Below are 21,284 nucleotides of genomic sequence, written 5' to 3'. Positions count from 1 at the left end.
TTGAACAACACAATCAACCAGCAGTCGTATATCACCGTAAACTAACCTACTATTAAGAGATTTATTTAAAAATGTGTACTCCGATCGTTCTTCTCCATTCTCTGTTTGGAATTAATTTACTCAGTTTTTTTTGTTGCTGTTTTGCATCGACAATTTATATGAATTGGTTTTGTGTGTGTGTGTATGTGTTTTTTTTCTCGGCGTAAAACGGGAAAGTTGGTTACATTATACTGAATACTGAATCCTTGCTTAAGTGGCACCGGCCTGCCAAATCTTGGCATGTCTGCGAAACATAACAACACACAACCGAAAGAATGTAAACAAACGAACGTTCCCCTCCTAGTCCCGTATGTGGTTTAGGCCATCTTTTCACAATCTTGGCTTATTGCTGTTTCGATGCCTGTGCGGCATCAACGTCTTCGGCAAATGGACAAAGCATTACATGTCAGGCAGGTTTATCGTTTCACTTCGTATTTTTTGTTTGTTTCTTTACTATTTAAATATGTTTGCTAAATTCAACCTCCCCTTCGCGCTCGTGTGTGTGTGAGTGTGTTACTGAACTAAATTCTAGCGTGTATACTGCGTGCAATAGCTCTCTACCACAAAAAAAACCAGCCTGTCTCATCCGGATGCTCTGGACGGTTAGTTCCGTTTTTTTTTAATACATAAATTCTGCCCGGTACAGTTTAGAGAGACAAAACAAAAAATAATGCTAACTAATTCTTCAATCGATACCCCTTTTTTCACTGTAAATTAAGTACGACAAATAAAACCCGATTCATAAAGGTACATTTTTTTCACTAAGATCTCATTTTTGCGTAAGCTTTCGTCCACCTGTCTTAATCGCGCTCTAACTGTCTTAAATATAGTTCAGTGCAAAAAAAAAATGGTGAAACCAAAAAGGTAGAAAAAAGAAATTCCTAACCATTATATTGGACTTTTTTTTGTAACGCATACGTTACAGAGTTGTAACGCATGATAAACGTTAAAAAGAGATTTTGTCAACCTTCATGAGACGAAAAGACAAAACAAAGCACAACGCAAATCACTTGCCTTACTATAATAAACTAGTTTGTTTTTTTTTAGCACATTAGTTTTGAACGGGTTATAAATAATATTTCGCAAAAACAATAACGCTAACACCCCCGCGCGGCCAGTTCCAAAATAGCGCCAAGATCATTTGATAAATCAATACTTATTTAGAATGCATAAAACAAATGCACATTCATGGATGCTGCCCTTCGTTACGAATGTACGGAATTCGACTAATGTGATGCGATTGTGTATATGAATACGTTTTTTTTGTTGTTGCACATGATGTATGTATTATACTGTTATTTTGAATGCTTCATCCCGCGAGTTTAATAATAATTAAACGAAAGAAGAAAAAAAAACCGTTTGTGTGAATTCGCAAACTCAAATACGTAAATTTGTCAGGGAATGAACGAACAATGGGAGGAAAATTGGGTCAAATTTTAACACAAAATTTTCCATTACCCTATTCCGTCTACTGAACGTTTTTTTTTCGTTCGCTAAGTATGTCTTTTGCTTTTGTTGACATGCGTTTGCGTGTGTACGTACATTTAAGCATCCTCCAAAGTGCTCCCGATCGGCCGGAGCACGATTCTCGGGTCCGTGTCGAGCATCCGGTCCGATTCTTCCGCACTGCTCATACACGAATCCTTGCTGTCCGGCATCAGATTCCGCCGTTCCTCATCCTCCTGGCGGGTTGGAATCTCCGACACGGGTGCATACTGGGTGTGCGACACCAGCGGATCCGTGCTCGGGTTCAGGGCAAGAATTTGACCACCACCGTTGCCCTGCAGCTGCCGTGCCAGGCCTTGCTTTTTCGACAGCACGCACGGACAAACGCAACTGCGGCGCCAATCGGCTACCTTCACGTACAAACCTGTAACAAATGGTAGAGAAGGGCGTGATAGAAATGTGAGGCGATATTTTTGGTTTTGCACCAAAGGAACTAGTGATGGGCACTCGGAATCGGAACTACCTGATTCCGATTCCGTGTTCGGAATTGATTCCGATTCCGGAATTGATTCCGACTCCGACTCCGGAATCGATTCCAAAATTGATTCCGACTCCGACTCCGGAATAGATTCCGGAGTCGATTCTAGGACTAGGAGTCGGAATCGGAATCGATTCCGGAACCGATTCCAGAAAGTGGTTCCGGACCTACTATCCGGAATCGATTTCGAAAATTTTCGGATCTAGCCGGAATCAATTCCGGCCAAAAATTCATTTTTCCCATCACTAAAAGAAACCTACCTAAGAATATGATCCCGAACAGTGTAATGATCGCACCGGTCACGATCAAACCCACATCGATCTGCTCTTCCTGTACTTTGCCCTCCGGATTAATTTCCGGATGCTGCTCAGCATCAGAGTAGTCCGCGGAACCGCTCGCAACCAGTGCTATTCCTACAAGAGCAAACAAAAAAAAATATTATTCTCCTTCGTTAAAGCACGTTAAACTGTTCCCATACCTGTGGCGAACATGATCAAACCGAACACAAGAATCGACATCTGGATGGCCGGTTTACGGAGCATCTTCATCGATGATACGGCTGTAGTTTGTGCCAGCAAACCACCGGCACTTGGACGGGCCTCGAACGATACCGTCGTCGGCTGATAAACTGGTCCACTTTCTGGCATCTTGCGCTTGCGTGTTGTTTATTGCTTGTTTCCGTTTACAAAAATCTGCTAGCAGTTGCAGGTCTGGACAACTCGTTAACTGTCTGTTTACGTTGATCGTTGCATTTATTTCGTCCTGGACGGTTCACTGACGCTGAAGTGCTACCGAGTGTCAACTATAAAATAGAGAGAAAAAAAATCATTTTAATTAAAAGCCGAAAATAATCATTCTTACCTCTTTAGTTTATTTTAAGTTAAACATTTCAACACAAACAGTTGTAAGAAATGGAGAAGGCATCACAAAACCATTCTCCACTAAAATTAATAAAAAAGAAATAGAAAATTCTTGTAGCTCACGGAAAAGGACATCAATTTTGCTAATTTCTCGATACTACATTACCGATCTGAGCATGTATCTCCAAACACAACACGTCTGGTTTGAAGCTAACCAATTTGAATGCAGCTTTAAGCCGAAAGGCAATACGCAAATTACCTATGAGTCAGCGGTTAACTCCAACGGCTTCATGCGTACATTTATGGCCATGAACCAACGGCTTTAGTGAACGTTTGCAGCAATTACGGTTAGTCATTGGTACTACCTGCAGAACCTACACACCAGCACGCCATGACGAACCGGAAGTGTTCGGTAAGCACGACTTAAGCACGCATACAAGCAAAGGGAGAAGAAAGAAAAACAACAATTTATTCTCCCCCACTTCAAACCGGGTGGAGCTTTATGTGAAGCAAAAAGGTTCCTTGTTACCGGAACAAACTAGTACCGAAACTAGGAATATTAGCAGGTTTTGTGCAATGTAATATTCCCTCGAGGCGATGCTCGCCATCTACCAGGAAGAGCACGCTTCACCGCTTGGTTCGTGTTCGTGCAACGACCGGTCCCAAGAGTGCAGTTTTCTAATTCCGTCAACATCTGGACCGACTTCTTCCTGCTAACCGTGTAGTTTAGTGACGTGACCTTACGGTGGCTTACTGCTTGCAGTTAGTTATATATAGCAGCAAACAGTTCAGTAGTAGTTCGTTCCTTGCTGCACGAACGATACACCTAAAATATATTTTAAAATTATAAACCATCAACACTCTAGTGACGTTGACAAACGATTCGACTGACAGATAATGCAATTCGGACTGGTAGTTATAAAACTAGCTAGGTTCCAGAAAGTTCAAAGCCTACTTTTGTAAGCTTGAAACGAGCGGGAAATATATTCCCACAAGTGAGCACAAGTTTTATGACTACTGCTTGGTGTTGTATATTTTCTATTGCTTGCTGAGAATTAACACAAACCCTTATTTAATGGAATGTTAAGCGCAAACATGTGCCTACAACCCTTTACAATATTGTTCACCATTTCCGCACAGGTGCAATGTTCCCACAGCACAGCTCTTTACCTGCGATAGCATCAATTGAGATATTTATCAAAAAGGTCTCCTGCTTATTGCAACGAATACACATTCGTTCGTTGTAGGTAAAGAAGAAACTGCAGCGATGAACCTGTATTTCTATGTTTTTCCTTCTATCGTCCACCTTCGCATATGCTACCCAACCTTAAAGACACAGACGAAACTTGATTTGCTTAAGGCGAGTAAAATTTGTGCACCCGATTTAATGCTTTATGCCCGGTGGTTAGATGCACTTCAACGGTGAACTGTACCTTTTGTTTCAGGTGGGTTTTACGCACAGATGCACTTTGTTGGGTTGATTGCTGATAAAAACTGTTGTTTAATGCATCGATATGAAAAAAAACAAAAACTTCGGCCAAAATGCCAAGCTGCTTGCTCGCAACATTAAAATGGAACTGTGTGGCTATGGTACGCACAGTTTGCCAAACCGTCAGCAAAGGAGTTTGACAGTTGGTGAACAAGCTCAGCGAAACATCAATTGTGTACACGAATTTGAGTGAAATTTTAACAAAAATCCATTGTATTTGTATCCTTTCTGCTGATTAAAATATTTTAAAACTTATTCCCATTAATAAATGTCACAATAATGCTTCGATTTTGAGCAAAAGTTTGATTAAATCCATTGTTGACATTCGGGTTCAAATTTGTTTTGACAGCTGCAAGAAGTGCAATAAACGGAAAATTGAAAAAACTCAAAACTGCTGGTTCATAAATTTCCACGGTTAAATTGTTTCATAAAATCTCATAAAAACTTCTTGTTTTATGTTTGCTTTGATTAATAAAAGTTAAACAGTTTAAAATATTTGATTACGTATAAAAATTTTATGTTATGATTTTGTTTTAATATATGAATTTGGCCAGTTTAAATTTTTTACTTAAATTTTAACATTACAAACCTTTTTGGATTTTGTTTTATTACATAAATAAGCGATTGTTTGTATAACTTTGTCAAAATGTGCGATATAGTTGATAGATGGAATTATCTACGCAGTTAAGATTGTGCTGGAAATTTAACAGAACTCCATCACCATGGTTACCAGAAATTGTACACAAATAGCAAGCCTTTTCGGTTTATAATCAATAATGGCGTTCAAGGATGTTCGAGGTTTGTATTTGATCAGCTCGAAAATTGGATTCATATTACATTTCTCGAACCTTTCTGCTGTAGATCTTGCTGAACAATTGAAGCTGCTAGGCTATCCAAACAACATACCCATCTCTGTCCTCAACACACCATACGGCGGTCCGGAAAGCTTCAAAGCCTACTCGGATATTCTGCAATGGCTCATCAATCGGTTGGAACCGAATTTGGTGCTGAGCGGCGGAACCCGTACCGAGCAGGAGCGGATCCAGTTCGTCAGGTCGGCAACCGAGTTTTTGGTTACAAAATCGAGCATCAAAATCAATCCACGCAAATTGTACGCCAGCTCGGTGGCTGCCGCCAAGGAGCTGCTAAAGGTAACAACGTTACTGATCTCCTCGCCCAAAGTAACGGGCCATGAGGAAGAACTGATCAAATCGCATGTGGAAATAGATCTGTCGGATAAAATCGATGACCTCAAGAAGGTTCGTGGTCTTTCGTCGGAGCTTACCAACAGAGGTGCCGCCCTGTACGACTTGCTGAAAAAGGAACTGATCAATCGGGAGATACGCAACGTGCAGTCCACCCGTTCACTGGAGCTGGTAACAACGGAGAAGATAATCAAAAATGCAATCGCGTCACTTCAATCCAAGCTTTCCAACTCGAAGGCTGTGCTGGAAAGTTTAAAGGCGGATAACACTAATCTAGCGTCCAAGATTTCACGCAAAGCCTCCGAGCTGGAACGTTCCCGACAGCGGCTGCAAGCACTGCAGAAAGTACGTCCGGCTTATTTGGAAGAGTTTGAAAAGCTGGAACTCGAGCTGAAGGGTCTCTATGAGCAGTACATCGTACGTATAAGATGTGTAGATGCGCTACGATCGCAGCTGATCAGTAAAAACCGGACGCCGACACCGACGTCCCCGGTGGCTAGAATTACCGACAGTAGCATGACGATACTGCCGGAAGGGTTGATAGAGTCGGAGGACGAGAATGAGGAGGACGATGATTTTGACGAGCGTGATGATGTGAAGCTGAAGACGGATCGCCGTATGTTGCGCAGTGAGCTGCTGAATCGAGATCGGGGTTCCACCAGATTTAGATCACGCATCGACGGTGCTTCACCGAGCGGTAAAGATCGGTCGAAAATGATTGGAAGTATTGAGGATGAGCTCGGTCCATTGGACAGCTCGATGAGCTCGGAAGAGTCGGAAAGTGAACTCGAAATGGGAGGCAATCGATGTAAGTGGACAAACTCACTTTGTGCCTTTTCAACCAATAGTTGATCGTTCGTTTTTGTTTCCCTCTCTTCCTTGTTTCCAGTAATCGATGGAAGTTTGCGAACTGATGATGATGAAGATGAAAGTCTCGCCAAAATGCCGAGAGAAAGTTCCACCATTAACCGAGGAGCAAAAGTGGATCTAAGCGATGAGGATTTCTAGAGCGACGAGCTCGAATATATTTCGTGTTTTATTTCCTCTGCAGTTGCGCATCATTCAAAGCTCCTCTCTTAATACCAAAAACATGCACTGAAAACAGTAAAAAATAGTTTATACAAATACTATACAAAAACACATTTACAATGTATAACAATGTTCTAGCGACTAAATTCTTCTTGAGCAGTGGGTATGTTAGGCCCCTTTCCTATTTCTATAGAATGAAATTGGTTTGTCTCCCGGCGACTCCCTCACATGTGGATGTCGTTGTATCGCTCGAAATGCGTACGATGGTCGATCAGCATCAGATCGTGATGATAAGTGTGGGGAGGCGTTACATGCATCCCACTGTTGCTGACGATGCTGCCGGTTAGCTTCTCTTCCTCCTTTGCCAGATAGCTGTCCGCAATGTCCCGGTCCAGTCCGGTGTACGTAAACGTTTTCTCCAGATCGGAGTCGGACTTTCGCCGCGGTCGTTCCATTTCAGCACTGTTGCGTTCGTTGTTCATCCGCATCGTCGAACGTTTCCGGTTTGCCCGACTAATTTGTGCTTCCATCAGTGCGCTTTCCGGGTACGGTTGGTATTGCGGTACACCGGGCGGCATCAGATTCGGTGGGTACATCATTGGTGAATTACCGGGCGATGTCTGTACCGGTGGGTACATCGGCATCATCGGTGGGAGCTATCGTAAAAGAGAAACGTGTACTAGATTAGTAACGGACGCCCTCTGACGGTGAAATGTTTCTACTTACCCCATTTCCCGCTCCCGCCGGAACCAGCATTACGCGCTGTGAGGTGCCGGTACTGTAATTGTCTCCACGATGCTTTTCACCGTACATCGAACCGTAGCTTCGTTTGAGCATTGTCTGGTACATCATATCCTTAACGCCCGGTTCCACGTGCAGCGAGTTGATGTAGTCCTCCACCTTCTGCTGCGTCATAAACGCTTGCGAGTTGCTGTGCATTACATTATCGATCATCTGTAGCTTTTGTGTTGGTCTGGAAAGGAATGGGGGGAAAAAAGGATAGGAAAATGAAAGTAATGAAAAATTTAAATTTTCATACCACGCAGCATGGAAATTTAATTTGTTTTGAGCTTTTGTGGTACGACCAACAGATGGCGTTACTGCGTGACAGCAGCTCTGTGCTGTATGTGCTGAGTGAATGCCCTATACAAGACAAGCTATATGCTTATTTTGCTGAGAAAATTAGTTTCTATATCAGCAAATTCTCTATCTAAAAGCAATATTAATTTTAAAACAAAAATACGAACAGAATACAAACTGTCTCGCAATATTTACAATTAATAAAAAGCCACCAAAGGCGCAAAGTGAACCACGAACGCACTCATTATCGTGAGAAAGCTCACGTCATTCCACCCTCACTGCTCATTTGCTCACCATAGTGAGCAGCGTGTTTGACAGTACGACGAGTTGTGTAGCGAGAGAGAGCGAAGGGATTGCGCAAAGGGCTGTGTTAGCGGTGCCAGTGATGGTGAAAAAAAACACACAGTCGAACAAAAACATGAACAGCTAATTTATCTGCAACTTTGTATTAAAAAAAAAAGTATGCGTAAATACTCGATTTGGGAGTGATAATATAAGCGTAATATAAGCGACGACACGTGCCGTACGATGGATGCAAGAATGTATGCGGATTGATGCAGTGTTTCAATTTGATACCAATCAGCAGGCCTTGCTTCGATTTCCGTTCCCTTATGGTTTCGATCGGTGGGTAGCAGAAAAGCTGGCAGATTGGTGTAGCGTGTACCGCATCGAACCGTGTTGTGATAAGGGTGGGCAGCTTTTGTATTGTGTAAACGCTACGCGTAAGTATTTGGTGCCTTTTTGGCAGGTTGCTTTATACTGCCCACAAAACTGCTTAAATTGAACCATGTTTTCTTCATTTTTCCCTTAACCCCTTAGATACAAAGGCCTGCTAAGTGGATCCGTTTTTTGTGTGACGAAGGAAAGTGTTCCGAATAAGCGACGCAGAACGGTTTTTGCTTCGAGGAGAAGCGATTATATATTGACCAATAAACACGTAAAGGTGGTGTGATCACACATCACCGCCACAGAAAGCTAGTCGCGCTGGAGATGTTTAATCGTATCAAGAACAAAGTGCTCACGGCAGTGGCACTTGACCAACCGGCGCTACCGTCCGGTCCCGGTCATCAGGCGTACGGTGGTGGAACCAGCTCTGGGAGTGGTCGTGGCAATAGCCACAAGGAGTACGATGCGGGTGGTAAACGTTTGCCGAAAAAGTTTCAGTACGCACGGCCCCCGTTTCTGCAGCTGCTGACGTACGATGAGCTGAAGGCGAGTGCGGATCACAATGTGCGGCCGATTATAGTGCCGCGGGACATTTCACTGCTGCCGTGGAACACGGGTTACGCGGAGTGTGTTAATTCGGGTAAATCGAAATGGAACGAAGACCAGGCGGCATTTCACCGGCAGGTTCTATCGCACCCGTCCAAGCAGTATCACGATCTGCCGTACACGTACTTTGGCATTTACGATGGGCATGCCGGGTACGGTGCTGCACTCGCTGCTGCGAACCAGTTTCACTACATACTGCACGAGAAGCTGGTGGACATAATCGATCTGCTGATGCCGCGCGTCGAGAGTGAGAATGGGTTTGCGATGCCGCTGCACGCGACACTGCCCCATCCGAGCCTGTTCCACAAGCAGGTGTCGAAGGATGAGCTGATAGTCGGTGCGTTGGAGGCGGCCTTTGCCGATATGGATGCGGTACTGGCGGAAGATCGGGACAAGTATCGGAATGCGGGCGGATGTACCGCACTGGTTGCGCTGTTCATCCTCGGCAAGCTATTTGTGGCGAATGCGGGCGATTCACGGGGTGTGCTCTGTAAGCGGGTAAAACGCCGAAAGGTACCACCACAGCGGGCAGAATGTAACGGTGGGGTAACGTGTAACGCGGCTAGCGAGCAGGAAGCAGGTGCAGGGGAGGAGGATGAGTTCGAGGTGGTCGCTGAACCGTGCTCGTTCGATCACACACCGGACACGGAGCGGCCCCGATTGCTGACGGTCGGCAAACACAACCCAGCCCTGCTCGGTGGCGAGTACATTGCGATGGAGTACGCAAAAAAACCGACGACGAAAGATCTGGGGGCGCGAATTTTATACCGACAGGGTGCAATGAAGGGCTGGACGTACAAGACGCTTACCGCAACCGATCTGAAGATACCGCTGATAACGGGCGTCGGCAAACGGAGCCGACTGCTCGGTACGATCGGTGTAACGCGCGGCTTTGGCGATCACGATCTGAAGGCGCTCGGCAGTAATTTGCCGATCAAACCATTCCTTAGCGCACACCCGGACGTGGTGTGTTTCGATCTGTGCCAGGTACGACATGAACCGGCCGACGATAACAGTGACGGTGAGTACGGGCTGCTGGTAATGGCAACCGACGGGCTGTGGGATGTAAGCGAATCACAGCAGGTAGCGAACACCGTGTTCGGTACGTTGAAACGATTCCCGGCCGAACGGCACCGGTACACGATGGTCGCCCAGGAGCTGGTCGCTCGATCCCGTGGCCGTGCGAACGAATCCGGCCATTGGCGGTTGTCGGATTCGCGTGCCGCCGCAACGGTGGACGATATCTCCGTGATCGTAATACCGGTGTACCAATACTACCAAGAGTATCGCGAATGGACGCAAACGGTTGCGGCACGGAATCAGATGCGAAGCACCAATGCGAGCGTGGTTGCGTCCGTTGCGGAGGCGGAACTTGCGGCGGAACCGCGTAACGCCACCAACGAAATGAGCTCATCGTCCGAATCGGAACCGCCCGAGGAAGGGCAGGAGGCGGAAAACAATCTCAACACGATCAATCTACAGCCGGCGGGTGGGAAAAACGTACCGATGGGACTTGCCGATGCGCTTCCCGCAAAGTAGAAATTTGCGCTAAACATGGCGTGAGCACGTTTAGATATTGATGATTGATGAAAAACACATCCAATTGCAATTTATGTTTTTTTAAGTAACGTTTGTAACCGCTTTGCAGGTGTGCGTGTGTTTTTTAGGCACCCTCTTAAAACAACTTCACACTCCCTTTTGCTAGACGAGTCTCGGTGGCTTAGGATATATGGCCAGTAGTTGCCGATCCAAGATCCTTAGAGGAAGTTGAGCGGTTTTCCGGCTCAGACCAGCGGAGTAGCTAAGGAAGGCCCAGGAAGCTGGCTTCTTTAGCCATACCGAGGGAATACCTCACAGATAAGAAGAAGAAGAAGAGTCTCGGTGGCAGAAGTAGGCAGGAGTGCGCTCAAAAAAAAAAGGAATACAATAATATAACAACCGAGAGAAAGAGAGAGATAGCGCGCGTGAGGATATAATTGAAGAAAGGGTTAAATTCCACTATGCTAGATGCTAGCGACAGCAAAAAAAAACCTTATCTTATATAAATATCTATGCTGGCAAAAAGGATACCAAGCGCGCGAAATTGTGTAGCATATTTAAACCATAACTAAAGTATTGAATACGTAAGCGGTAAGATGTCGGCTAGGAAATGTAATGTTTGATCGAACCAAGGGTTCCCTATCGGGGAACGGGGTGGAGAAAAAAAACCCCCAAGAAATTCCGGTAAGGTTCAAATGGGGGTTTTTTTTTCAAAGCAAATATTCACTATCATACGCGTAAGTACGCGCGCAATATTTAGGCTGTAGTGGTGCTGCAGTAAAAGGCAAGTTACGAGTAGAACCCCAAACGGTACACGCTGTCCGATAGATTGGGAACAAAGCAAACAGCAACGCATATGTACATCGGCGGTTTAGGGAAGGATTGTTTCCTTATGGATTCTCCTCTCAGCTTGTGTATGAGTTGTGACGGGTGCGCCTTTCACCTACCTTGAGCAGAGTTTGAGCGCTGAATAGTACACGGAGAAGACGCTGATTAGGAAGTGTACCGCTAGCGTTACCAGCAGCCCGGTTCCGGCTGTGACAGCACCCCAGATAAGCTGCAGCATTCCCGTAGTAGAGGTTTGGAGCAGTATAAGACGAGAGCGGGCGAAGACGGTGAACAATATGAAAAAGAAATAGAGACCAGAACACAGTTATCAAAATGTATTTGCTCACTATTTTCACTAACACCCCAAAAAACGAGATCTCTTTCGAGTTAAGTTTGTTATATTGTTTTTTGAAGATCTTTTCTTTCCAAAGTTCCACTTACCTCATCCTGTTGGGCTAGGTTAGCGTCCCGTACCGCACCGATACCGGTGAGTGCGAGCCCAAGCGTGCTGGACGCGACGCAGATAAGATTCACCGCCAGAAAGCCAGTTTTCGCCATCTTCACGTTCATCAAACCGAGTGATCCGGCAATACCTGCAATCGCACCGCACCACAACCCAGTACCGGCCATTGCTAGCGATGCGTTCCGGGCGATGACGAGTCCACCGAGTGCGGCCAGCGTTACGCTCAGCAGCAGCTGTATCAGACCAAGAATAACCGTCGACGGGAGTCGTTTGCGCTTCGGTACGCCACACCCCGGTGAATAGAGTAGATTTGCCAGCGAAGCATTCGGTTGTGGATTTTTGGTAGTTACGTCCTGCTGTGAGAGTGTCGGCACTTTTTGGTCCCGCTGGCTCTGTCGGCATTTGGTCTTCTTGTCCAGTTTGCTACCGGTGCGTCCGGTACGTCCCGTCACATCTGGAGGTGACTTGTTGGGTACCATTCCACCCCCATTCATGGCCTTGTCAGCCCCGGTTTGATTCGTTCCGTTCGGAGAAGATGTTTCCGCTGTCTTGAATGTCTGCTCGGTACCATCACCAACAACACCACCGACCAAGTCCTTGCCACCGCTTAATGGTGTGCTGTAAAAGTGGCCCGAATCCGGATACCCATCATGCTTGGAGATAATCGATATCTGTGAATCGGTGAGACTGTTTTTCACATTGTTTGGATTCACGTTCTCGAAGACGGCCCGCGTAGACGACAGCAGCTCGTCACGCCGGTCGTCATCCATTGTGTCGCCTGCCTCGAGCCGATCCACCAACGACACGCTCGTGTTCATCTCGTCTATCTCTTTGCGGATCTCTCGCTCTAGCTGCTCCATACTGCACGATCCAGTTTGCTCCAAGCGTTTCAGTTTCAGGTGGTGGTGATTTCTGCACCTGGCAAACCGAACACCATGAATGTGAGAATTCAATTAGCGAGACGGTGGCGTTGACGGTGGGCCTGGAATAAAAGCAATCAAAAGGTTTTGGTTAGTGGAGTGATATATTTTATACAGAAAACTTATTATACAAGCAATCTGATGGTTGGGAACAAGAGAAATAAGAAGAGGGATCGAGATCTCCGAATGGATCTTAATGGAGGCTTAAGTTCCTGTTTGTCTTGTAATGTCCGTGAAGGTCCTATATGGAGAACACAGATATTCGCCAATTCGTGTCAATTTGCTTTAAAAAAGCCGCTGATATTTGGTTGCCTGTTAATATTGCTAACCAAGTCCAAGAATATCAGCTTTGGAAGATTGGAAATATCCCAGATGAAGGTGAGTCGAATATCCTCAAGGAATTTCGCTATCGATAAGAGTTTCTAGGGATCGAGACCTCCGAATGGATGGGCTTAAGTTCTTGTTTGTCTTCTAACGTCCGTTAAGGTCCTATATGGAGAACACAGATATTCGCCAATTCGTGTCAATTTACTTTAAACACACTGCTGATATTTGGTTGCTTGTTAATATTGCTAACCAAGTCCAAGAATATCAGCTTTGGAAGATTGGCAATATCCCAGATGAAAGGGGAGTCGAATATCTTCAAGGAATTTCGCTGTCGATAAGAGTTCCTACTCTTGTATTTTGCGCTAGAGAGTAGCAAATCTTCGGAAACCTTAAACCTTAGCATAGGATCACTTATCCAGTTTTGTCCAATAATATTTGAATGAATTTCTACAACTCTGGCCTATGATAGCTAGGTTAACGCATACGTCTAGAGCCAAGAACTCAATGTTTTGGAGCTGTCGCATGAATCGAACCTTCCCGAGTTGCATCAAAAGTGACTTTAAAACTAAATCTCACATTTGGAGAATGATTCATGCGGATGCGAGAGCTCATAAATAATAATGAATCTTGTAATATAGCGCGGCAGTATGAGTTTATCCCACGAAATCTCTCTTGATAGGATCACTATGTGCTTTCTTCATGCATTCGTAAAACCGAAACAAATCAATACCCAATAAAAAAAACTTCACTATGCTATACGCATCGTAAATCTGATTGGAAACTCCTGCAAAGCGATGATGTTAAATGGACTGGTCACACTCAATTCACCACCTAGTGGTAAACGGTACCTTTGTTGTTAAGAGAGAAAAAAAACAGTTAAAAACTCTTGAAATTAAATCGTTACCAAAGTTTTCATCGTGATCTTCACTAACCGGATCGTGCTGTTGGATGGAAAAAAAGGGATCGATTTTCTTTTCCCTTCCCTACGGTTGGTGGGCATCGTAATAACTTCATTTGAAACTTCCCTCTATATCTCTCGTCTGGTACCACCAGCACACACTCGGCCGGGTCGAATCGAATCCGATTTACGTTACATGATTTTCTCCCAAAAAAAAAACAACAACGAAACCGGTAACGGTAACGGAGGGGGCCATTGCATAACGCTTCTCTCTATTATCAATCGAGCGAGATACGTCAATGTCGATCGATTCGGAAGATGTGGTCGACGGTTTCCAAATTTAGACTGGATGCACATCCATTTCCCACAACCGTTTGACCGCCGGTCAGATTTTCTACTTCCGCGTCGGAGGTTTCTCCGATACCCCGGTGGCGGTTTCTGTTTTCAATCACACCGGTTCAAATCTTTCGTTCCTATGATTCGTCAATGGTGCGATACTAGTGATGTACCGGGTGTTGAAGATTTAGAGAGATGCCAGGCTGTACAACAACAAAAAAAAAATCCACAAAATTAACGCACCAATGTAAAGGAAAGTTGGGAAAGCTACGATTTTCGTTCCGTTTATTTGAAGGGGTTTTTACCCAAGGGGGGGAGGGGGGGTTACCGCTAAGATTTTACCGCTTCCTAACCTGGTGTTTTGTTGTTTCATCCCCCTCGCGGTACGGAATTGGGACGCCCGCACAAACAAAAGGGAAAGGGAGAAAGAAAGAAAAAAACAAATCACTTCACCTCATTCGCTTGCCCACCATTTGGCGCAAGATAGTCACCACACGGGCACCAAAAAGGTTTGGAAAGTGGAAATGAAAGAAAACGGCACCCCCCCAAAAAGAGTCACTCGTCACTAGTCTTCTAGCTGTGAGTGTGTCATTTCTACGCCATTGAAACGTGTCATTGTGGCTACCCCTTTTTGAAGAGGAGGGGGAAAGGGGAGTAAGGGGGGAAACCCTTCATTTTCGGTGGGTGGCCCTTTTTGTGGGGTAACAATGCATACAGTACTCATTATTCCGACCCCTCGTGTGAAAGTGTCCAACCCTTTTGAGAGTGCATCGTGGTGCATTCCAGCGGTTCTGGTCGATTTGGCGTTACCCTTTATTATTATTTTCATTTTTTTTACAACACCGGTGAACGGAATGGGGTGCGAAACGGAACCCTTTTGCCCTCGAAAAATGGAAAACCTATATCGCAACGCACAAAAGTTGAACGATTAGTAAATCTAGCTCCAAATGTAAAAAAAAGCGCAACAACGGTTTCACTTCTAGTACGCCAACGCGGCCAACGTGCCTGTGGAGACGGAGTTGCAGCAAGCAAGCGGTACAAGAATGTAACACCAAGGAGAAAGAGAGAAGAAATCGATTTGTTGCCACTACTGTTGCCAGAATGTTACGCCAAAGCTGGAAGGTGCAATCGGTGGAGAAGGTCCGATTGTGAGAGTTCGATTAATTGCCACACGTGCCGTGATTAGTTTCGCTTAGGAATGTGCCAAACATACACACAAAAACTCCTCCATACATGCATATACCTTAAAGGTAAGTGTTGCGAGTTGGGCTGTAGCGTTTCAATCCGCCCATTGAGTTCAATTAGTTTCATATCTCGCATTTTGAATATATACCCTTTCCGCCATTAAAGAAAAAAAAAACGTTTGTTTATCTACGATCGTGCACTAGGTTTATCTTGGGCAACACAGGTGAAATCGGGTACCGGGTGCGTGCCTATGTCTGCGCAACAACCCGCTCCAAATGGCTTACCAATAGTTTCAAGCGTTATGGAGTAAGCCGTAGCGACCTACACAAACCTGGCCGCGTTTTGATGTGGTTCTGGTTAAAGTGGTTCAGAAATGCTGTAGAATGATCAAGAATTGGAGGTTGAACTGTCTAACTGTCTTTTGACTATTATAGTTGAATGTTGCAAAGGAATTTGTGAGGAACTTCTCTCAAGAGTTGGTCCATGAGACTAGTGTGAAAATCTTGCGAATCTTGGAAGAACTCTGTTATCACAATAAAAAAGTTGTTCTACACGAGTTGTAGTGTCCGCAGAATCTAAAGACGTTGAAGATATTGAAGACCAGACAATTTAATGTATGATATTTATCAGGGTCTTTGAGATCCAAACTTTTCTAGGAACTCTCCAAGAAATGTGTTTGTCTGGAAAGTACCTAGAACACCAATAATTTATACAATTCATACAAGAGATGAAACCTTGAAGTACCTAAAAATACCTAAAATACCTAAAGTACCTAAAATACCAAGAATTTATACAATTCAAATAAAAGATGAAACCATCAAGAATAGGCAAAAATTCTTAAGATATTCATGAACTAAGCATATTCTGAAAAGGCTTATTTGCATTTTTTCAGGGAAATACACTTTAAAATTGGAGTCAGATATACTAAGACTAATCTAATATAAGCGAGTCTGGAATTGTTGGAGTCTGGAGTCTTTGGTCTGTGAATTTGAATATCTTCAAGGATCTTCTCATTATCTTCCAGAATGTTCTCTTGATTACATCAAACTCCTCAGAGATAACGCGAATGTCTTGAAATGGAGAAATACCATACTGACTTCAATAATACTAGCTGTCATTCTAACTTTGACAGCTGTCTTGTGGAGACACTTTGAAGTAACCTCTTAAGCAAAGTATTTTTTCTTCTTGCTGCATCAGCTAGACCACAAATCTGGGAATGTGTTTTCGTTCTTGCTAGTCTATTTGACTTTGAAATCAAGCGTAACGGTTACGGGTTACACCTGCTCTGGGGTCGAAGTCAGAGACCATGAACACTTTGTTAGCGCACGTTGTGGACCAAAATTCCAACCAAAAAAAAAACCTCAAACAGGTAAATTGGGCCTTCCATCAATTCCTTCACGAGGGTGAGTGCGTGCTGGAGGTATTATTATTTAATTCCTTTCCATTTTATTACAAAAACACACACACACACCGCGGAGACTGCATATTGCTATTTACGTAAAAGACGTCTGACTGTTCGGTGGTGACGGTTGACCGCAGCACGATTGCGATAACCGGTTCACGCTTTTTTTCTTCTTTATCTTCGTTGTTGTTCACGAATTTTGCTTTTTATCCACCGCATCTTGTGGCCCATGCGACCCAAACATTCAGGCAAGTGTGACCTCCTCCTCCTGGCGCACTCGAGAAGGAACAGCTGCGCGCGGAACAACGTTGGGGCGAGGGGACAGGTTTGATTTTATGTAAAAACGGTGGTGAAGAAGGGTTACCAAAAAAAAAAAGCAACACAAGCACACATGCATGTGATTTTTCATAATAAAAAAAAACAGTTCACTTTCATTTTCAACGTATGAGCGAACTTGGGAACTGTTACAGCACAACCACTGATAGTGTGACTCTTAAATAGTTTACTTTGTGAGTCTTTTGTTTTGTAAATTGTTACGAATTATTAATATACGTTTTTTTGCTTTTAGTATTAATGTTAAGCTGTATTCTAAACAGTTCCAGTTTGATTCGTAATGTTTTGTTTTCCAACTCTGTTGCGCGAACGAAAGGAATTCGCAACAACTGGACCGAAGGCGACGAACCCGAACAAATCGCCTGAAGATCTATTGATCGCGACGGGAAGTAGACGAATGGGAGGTAGGGGAGGGAAGGGAATGGTAGAAGTGATATGGAAGGTGATTTGTGGAGGTGACAATAAGGTGGAATGACAACGGCTCCAGGCGAGTCAGGGACGGTGGGTTTGAAGATTGAGAAGATTTACGGTTCGTGGTTGAACGACTGCAAACTTTCTTCGAATCGCTTTCGATTTAAGACGCTTGTGCGGGCAGGGAGATGCGAACGATCGATAGATAAGTGATGGTAAAAGATGAAACGAAGGGAAGAAAAAAAAATCAAGAAAAGGACAGAAAGAGAGAGAGAGAGAGAGAGAGAGAGAGAGAGAGAGACGGAAGGAAGTAAATAAAAGAGTAGTGTGTATGTGATAGCAAATAACGAGCACCGGGGGAAAGTTGTATTTATTTTATGCGGTTTGTTTTCCTTCTGGTTTTTTTGTTGTTGTTGTAAAAGTATTTTGTTGTGTTTTTTTTGTTTGGTTCGCTTGTCCAGTTCCGTTTTTTTCTCTCTCTCTTTTGCTATTCGTAATCGAAACGAAAGCGAAAACCAATCGAACGGATTGCGAACTTTGCTTCGACTGTCTTCGTATGTGTGTGGCACAATTGTTTTGAAGATGGAAATTTTTGGAAAAAGAAAATCCCAGAACAAAATTCAATAATCCATTGATATCCATAATAAAGTTTTTACTTTCTTACTTACCGATTTTAGTATATGATTGAAATTGATAATTTTTCTAGTAAGCTGGATCCAGCAAAATCGGAAAAGAAAACAAAATCAAAACGAAATTCAATCACTGCGTAGCCATTTTCTCCTTTGTCGATACTGTGTTTGAACGGGCACACAGTTGGTTGAGTAGGGCGTTTTTTTTTGATTGGTGGAAGAAAATGTCCAGCATGTTTGCTTGCAGAGTGTGGCCGTTTGATGGATGGTTTGGAAGTTATTATCAACAAGGCAGTAAAAATAACGTTTATATCTCTCTTTCCTCCGCAAAACTTTACTTCGCACACGCGCACCGAAAACACAATTGCTGCTTACGCGTGGTTCGCTGGGAAGAGCACCGGTTTTACGGAGGCGGAACTGCGCAATTGCAATTGCAGTCGGATGCTGCGCGAAATTGGACACAGTTACCGGAAGCTGGCGTCTTCCAAACGAGACGCGAGAAAATTAACGATCGAGCGAGCGAGTGGTGAAGGGATTGATGGATGGATGGTGCAGTAAAAAATAAAAAACAGATGCGGAAGAGCGAGCGGCATCACCGAAAGCGAGATAGGTACAGATACAGCGGGGTTGATCTTTGAAAGAGAAACTATGTTAATAAACAGTTTGCTCCAATCAGGGTGAAATTTATCCAGCGAAATAAAAATCCGTCCGACGGTCAGCAGACCGCCATGATCAGGTTTTATTGAAGTTTTCCAAAATGAAGTTCCGGGCCCCCAAAAAAGGGTGGCTTCTCCAGCTGGCGGAAGGGTGTAACGAGCTTTCCCCACTATGCGGAAGCAAACCCGGCCGGCCCGTTGTGGATTTGGTGGAGTGCGAAAAGATACTAATAAAACAACAAAAAAAAAACACCCAAACAATAGGTCCAATAAATTATGCACTTCCTGTGACCTTTACGATGGTCAAGAGATTTGAAGGGGGTTCGTCGCTTGAGACTGTTTAAATCTTTTGAATATTTTTGCACCCGCGTAAGCACGTAAATAAAAGCGAGAAGCTTTTGTGTTTTTTTTTATTTCCCTTTGGTTGATGGAAAGATGAAGCTTGGGGTTGAGGGGGGTGGGGGTGGGGGTAGGGGGTTGTGGAGCGTAAGGAGATCCAAACCATTGGCAAAATTTGAATTAAAATCTAACATTCCAAACGCGCGTGTTTCTTGCTTGTTTTTCTTGTCTCTCTCCCATTGGGAAATATAATTCCCAAAGTGTCACGCACATACAAACACACACACAACACGTTTGGCAAATTCCACACAGTCAAAAGAACAACACGCACTTGTGCTTCGCTAGCCCGTCGTTGATTGTTTTTTTTTTCTCCCCCGTAAAGCGAATGTCGAGTTCGTCGCTTGGAGATGTGTTTTGTGATCACGGTTTTTTGGGTAAGTCGGTAATAAAAGCACACACCGGTTCCCTTTCGCTTTCGCATATAGCGCCGTTGGCTATTCTCATACACACACACACATACAAACACACGATTTGGGAGGTGAGGACGAAATGGGAAGAGAAGGAATTTGTGAAAAATAATTCCTCACATCACTGAAACGAACCACACTGCAAATAAATAAAATGATGCACAAATGGGGAATGCAATCGGCAGCGCAAGGGAAAGATGCACTTCCGGGAGAGCTATTGCCGAACGTGTAACGTCTCCCACCAAAATGTTTTCAACCGTGCACGAACCCGCTTGCGCCTTGTGAGATGCTGTATCGTACTGAACCCGGATAAAAAAAAGATTGCTTTCCAGATTACGAGTGATTTTTCGTTTAACTGACTTGATTCAAAATTTAAATTACTTCCTTTTAGTAAAATTCTCACCTTCGCGAAAATCAAAACAGTACACACACTAAATGATCGTACCCGCCAGACCAGCGGCCAGACACTTGTTTGTTTGCACCGTACCGTATGTTGCGTATGCGAGCGAGTTACTGCAAAGGCGCGAGCTAATGTACCGTTCCGTAGCCAAAAACTGCCACGACCGTTTCGTAGCGCGGTTTACTGGAAACTAATTCCGCGCTTGGTTCGTTTTTTTCCGGCCCAACTCCGCCGGGGAAGGTTTTTTGCCGCGAAGGAGAAAAGCGTCCGGAGCGCGCATACAGGGTGGTTCGCGCGTGTGTGTGTGTCCGTTGTGCACACAGACACACCGGTGTGCTGAAGGTTAGTTAGGGTGCGCGCATTGAGGGTTCGTGCCCCCTCCCCCCCTCCACCCTCCTTCTACGGGGGGAACATGCCTCAGAGCGGTTTTCTTAGCGCTGTTACTCCAGCTCTCCGGTGTCAGTGTCGTTTTGCTGATTGGCGGCACTGTGAGCTCTGGAGAGCTGCAGAGATGGGTTTCTCTCGGTTTCATCTTGCTTGCACTGGTGCACCCTGTACACGGTTGTCGTACTATGGCATCTCTGTTGCAATCCCGTTTGCTGTGCTTGTTTGCCCTACCGCACATGTGTACGGGCACACGTCGAAGCGACCTTGCACCGGCGAGGCGAGTTAAAAAAATATAGGCTTGTTGGCTGATTTTATTTAGCTTGCAGTTGTAATGCAATTGGTTTTTCTTATTTCTATATTTGAATAAAGTTTTTTCGTGTTATTCGCATCACTTCCAGACAGTATTGTATTGTTATTCTTAATATTTCTCCCTTTAAACGCTTGCTTTAACGATTAAAAAACAAAAGACTCAACAAGCGACGAACCCTACCGGAATTTCTTGCTGAAGGTTTTTAATTATTCAACTTGTTATACACTTATTATGCTCATAATTTGAATTAAAAAATAAACATACAAAAGCTTGGAAACAAGATATAGAAGCTTAAAAATGAAGAAATTACCTTTAAACGCTTACTTGAACGAATAAAAAACAAAAGACTCAATAAGCGACGAACCCTACTGGATTTTCTTAGTGAAGGTTTTTAAATATTCAACTTGTTGTACACTTATTATGTTAATTATTTCGATTAAAAAATAAACATACAAAAGCTTGGAAATAAAATACACGAGCTTAAAAATATAGAAAT

General features: G+C 44.1%; 4 protein-coding genes across 9 annotated transcripts; 2 read left to right on the top strand and 2 right to left on the bottom strand.

Moving 5' to 3' along the window:
• Positions 1–31: 31 nt before the first annotated feature.
• LOC125770301 (uncharacterized) lies at positions 32–4,489 on the bottom strand. Of its 5 annotated transcripts, none has more exons than XM_049439713.1 (4): positions 4,317–4,489; positions 2,502–2,825; positions 2,284–2,436; positions 32–1,909 (listed from the first exon to the last, which is right to left on the bottom strand). In XM_049439713.1, exons 2-4 carry the CDS (start codon positions 2,668–2,670, stop codon positions 1,584–1,586), a joined length of 648 nt encoding a protein of 215 aa, XP_049295670.1. In that variant the 5' UTR covers positions 2,671–2,825; positions 4,317–4,489; the 3' UTR covers positions 32–1,583. The 5 variants fall into 5 exon arrangements, with proteins under 5 accessions (XP_049295670.1, XP_049295691.1, XP_049295674.1 ...); XM_049439734.1 differs by lacking the exon at positions 4,317–4,489 and adding an exon at positions 4,210–4,312; XM_049439717.1 differs by lacking the exon at positions 4,317–4,489 and adding an exon at positions 4,054–4,189.
• Positions 4,490–4,984: 495 nt separating this feature from the next.
• On the top strand, positions 4,985–6,625 carry LOC125771825 (clusterin-associated protein 1). Its single transcript, XM_049442904.1, has 3 exons — positions 4,985–5,170; positions 5,234–6,385; positions 6,467–6,625. The coding sequence occupies exons 1-3, from the start codon at positions 5,149–5,151 to the stop codon at positions 6,583–6,585; spliced, it is 1,293 nt and encodes a 430-aa protein (XP_049298861.1). The 5' UTR covers positions 4,985–5,148; the 3' UTR covers positions 6,586–6,625.
• Positions 6,573–20,266, bottom strand: LOC125771812 (uncharacterized). 2 transcript variants are annotated; one of them, XM_049442882.1, is made up of 5 exons: positions 20,095–20,266; positions 11,767–12,770; positions 11,445–11,554; positions 7,333–7,579; positions 6,573–7,262 (listed from the first exon to the last, which is right to left on the bottom strand). In XM_049442882.1, exons 2-5 carry the CDS (start codon positions 12,646–12,648, stop codon positions 6,831–6,833), a joined length of 1,671 nt encoding a protein of 556 aa, XP_049298839.1. In that variant the 5' UTR covers positions 12,649–12,770; positions 20,095–20,266; the 3' UTR covers positions 6,573–6,830. The 2 variants fall into 2 exon arrangements, with proteins under 2 accessions (XP_049298839.1, XP_049298847.1); XM_049442890.1 differs by lacking the exon at positions 20,095–20,266 and adding an exon at positions 18,269–18,333.
• On the top strand, positions 8,624–10,678 carry LOC125771830 (protein phosphatase 1H). The gene has a single exon (XM_049442911.1). The coding sequence runs from the start codon at positions 8,677–8,679 to the stop codon at positions 10,495–10,497; it is 1,821 nt and encodes a 606-aa protein (XP_049298868.1). The 5' UTR covers positions 8,624–8,676; the 3' UTR covers positions 10,498–10,678.
• Positions 20,267–21,284: the final 1,018 nt, after the last annotated feature.

This window comes from Anopheles funestus, chromosome X, assembly GCF_943734845.2.
Source record: "Anopheles funestus chromosome X, idAnoFuneDA-416_04, whole genome shotgun sequence".
Classification (NCBI taxonomy): Eukaryota; Metazoa; Arthropoda; class Insecta; order Diptera; family Culicidae; genus Anopheles; species Anopheles funestus.
This window is presented reverse-complemented; position numbering and strand designations above follow the sequence as displayed.

Excerpts from the sequence above, each read along its gene's own strand:
- LOC125770301 (XM_049439713.1), bottom strand. The coding sequence starts at position 2,670 with ATGCCAGAAAGTGGACCAGTTTATCAGCCGACGACGGTATCGTTCGAG. Across the intron at positions 2,437-2,501 it reads TTTGATCATGTTCGCCACAG|GAATAGCACTGGTTGCGAGC; the intron begins GTATGGGAACAG and ends TTGCTCTTGTAG. Across the intron at positions 1,910-2,283 it reads GTTCGGGATCATATTCTTAG|GTTTGTACGTGAAGGTAGCC; the intron begins GTAGGTTTCTTT and ends CATTTGTTACAG.
- LOC125771825 (XM_049442904.1), top strand. The coding sequence starts at position 5,149 with ATGGCGTTCAAGGATGTTCGAG. Across the intron at positions 5,171-5,233 it reads GGCGTTCAAGGATGTTCGAG|ATCTTGCTGAACAATTGAAG; the intron begins GTTTGTATTTGA and ends TTTCTGCTGTAG. Across the intron at positions 6,386-6,466 it reads CGAAATGGGAGGCAATCGAT|TAATCGATGGAAGTTTGCGA; the intron begins GTAAGTGGACAA and ends CCTTGTTTCCAG.
- LOC125771830 (XM_049442911.1), top strand. The coding sequence starts at position 8,677 with ATGTTTAATCGTATCAAGAACAAAGTGCTCACGGCAGTGGCACTTGAC.
- LOC125771812 (XM_049442882.1), bottom strand. The coding sequence starts at position 12,648 with ATGGAGCAGCTAGAGCGAGAGATCCGCAAAGAGATAGACGAGATGAAC. Across the intron at positions 11,555-11,766 it reads ACCTAGCCCAACAGGATGAG|CTTATCTGGGGTGCTGTCAC; the intron begins GTAAGTGGAACT and ends GGAATGCTGCAG. Across the intron at positions 7,580-11,444 it reads GCGCTCAAACTCTGCTCAAG|ACCAACACAAAAGCTACAGA; the intron begins GTAGGTGAAAGG and ends ATTCCTTTCCAG.